The sequence below is a fragment of the Aspergillus glaucus genome (assembly GCF_001890805.1).
Source record: "Aspergillus glaucus CBS 516.65 unplaced genomic scaffold ASPGLscaffold_71, whole genome shotgun sequence".
Lineage (NCBI taxonomy): Eukaryota > Fungi > Ascomycota > Eurotiomycetes > Eurotiales > Aspergillaceae > Aspergillus > Aspergillus glaucus.
The window spans coordinates 1-1,849 of NW_019170523.1; the positions used below are offsets into that span (position 1 = coordinate 1).

The following is a 1,849-nucleotide window of genomic DNA, read 5'->3' on the forward strand; positions in this document are numbered from 1 at the left end:
TATCACCTAGCTAAGCTACCATCTATCATCTAAATACAGGTAGCCCCCCGCGCGGGGAGCTGCTTGGGTTTTCACAGCTGTTCAAAGCAAGCTGAAGATAGCCCCCGCGTGGGGGGCTGTGAGTTATCGGAGTACAAGATGGAACATTCATATGGAGGAGAGCGGCGGAACGGAGGTACTTTTTACCGAAGGGAGTGCCTTTTATGGACATCTACTATGGCTTAGGCTCAACTATAGCCAGCTCCGAATAATCGGATTCGATGGTGAACCTCATACCACTATGGATGGATGAACGGAGGAGTGGTACGAGGAATCAACATGTTGTTTCAGTTTCCATATGCTACAAGAGCAATTATTAAAGCTTCAATCTTCAAAAAGAAAGAAGACAACAAAGAGAAAAACAAACAACCCATTCTAAAGTCCAAATATCACAAACCCAAGTCTAAAAACACAACAGTAAGAACACCCCATCTGTCCAATTAAAACCCTTCCAACAGTCCCTAGAACATCCTCCGCCAACTTCTTAATGCTCCCCAAAAGACCCGGGTTCATCTGCAAATGCGACGCATCCCAAACCATAACACCGCCCATGCTAGAGAACCGCTTGGAGTACTCAAAAATCTCCCCAAGCTGCCCAGCATCAACATACCCCGAGCTCGGCGCCACATCTTGACTCCCCGGCGCACCAACCATCACCTTGACGTTCTTGCTCACTGACTCCTCACGAGTCCACTGGTCCCACTGGTCGAAGTTGAAGCCCGTAGGCGCGCCGTTTGTGAATGCGTTTAGCCCGCACTGTGGGTTGTTGTAGAATTGGACAAAGATCACGTCGAGTTAGACGTTGTTCAGTACATCTCCGACGTTATTGTCAGGGAAGGGGCATTGCGGAGCGGCCGTGAGGTAGAAATCTCTATCCCATTGACCATTCATGAGTTCGCTGAGGCGGTTGCCAAAGGCAGGCATGTTGGTCGCTGGGGACTCGAGGTCGAAGTCGAAGCCATCGATTACGGCGTCTCCGAAGGGGCGGTGCTGGGATTCCGGGGTGTTGGGGCCGAAGGTCTGCCAGACGGTGTTTGCGCTGTTGATGGCGTCTGACTTTGAGGAGAAGCCGCCTTCAGTGTAGGTCGCGCCGCCAATGGAAAGCATGGTGGTCTTGCCTTGGGCTTGGCACGTCTTGATTTCCTGTCTGTAGGCTTGTTAGCAAAGTACATCTATAAGGGGGAGAATGAGACTTACCCTAGTTGAGGACAATCACCAAGATTGGTGCCGGGAAAAGGATTGCACTTCCGCGTTCCAATTTCCATGCTAGGAAAACCACCGGTGCTCGAAAACTTGGTGACAAAAGACAGAAGAACAACATTGACCTGTGGATCTGTAATCTCGTTAGCTAGAGCTCTTAAATATCAGATTTAGGGAGTGGTTGGTACTTACAGTCATCACAGAACTCGGCAAGGGAACTATCCGATCCGCCTTGGCCTAGAAACTTGCTAGCATTGAACAATATAGTGGAAGAGTGTAGAACTTACCCCAATAGACAGCAATATTAGAGTTAGAACCAGTGTCCAAAACTGAACTGATGCCCTGCAATAACACAAGGAAGAAGAGGATGAAGAGAGCCTTTATAAAAGACATGATGGTGAAAGATTTGTTGGAATCTGAACTGAATAAAGATAAGCTGAATGAAGCTGAATGAAGCTGAATGAAGAGAAACTGAATGAAGAGAAACTGAATGAGTTCTTGTAGTTATCCAAGTGTGACGGCTCAACGCCAGACAAACAGCGCCAACATATCAAACGATGCCATACAAGCAATATGGGCAAACAAGGGCTTAAGCCGCACCACACAAATG

The 1,849-nt window shown here is 48.1% G+C and overlaps 1 protein-coding gene across 1 annotated transcript; it reads right to left on the reverse strand.

Moving 5' to 3' along the window:
- Window positions 1–161: 161 nt before the first annotated feature.
- On the reverse strand, window positions 162–1,632 carry ASPGLDRAFT_62554 (uncharacterized protein; the record flags this gene model as incomplete). Its single annotated transcript, XM_022548540.1, has 5 exons — window positions 162–795; window positions 853–1,186; window positions 1,237–1,372; window positions 1,432–1,476; window positions 1,527–1,632. 5 exons carry the CDS (start codon window positions 1,630–1,632, stop codon window positions 415–417), a joined length of 1,002 nt encoding a protein of 333 aa, XP_022395113.1. The 3' UTR covers window positions 162–414.
- Window positions 1,633–1,849: the final 217 nt, after the last annotated feature.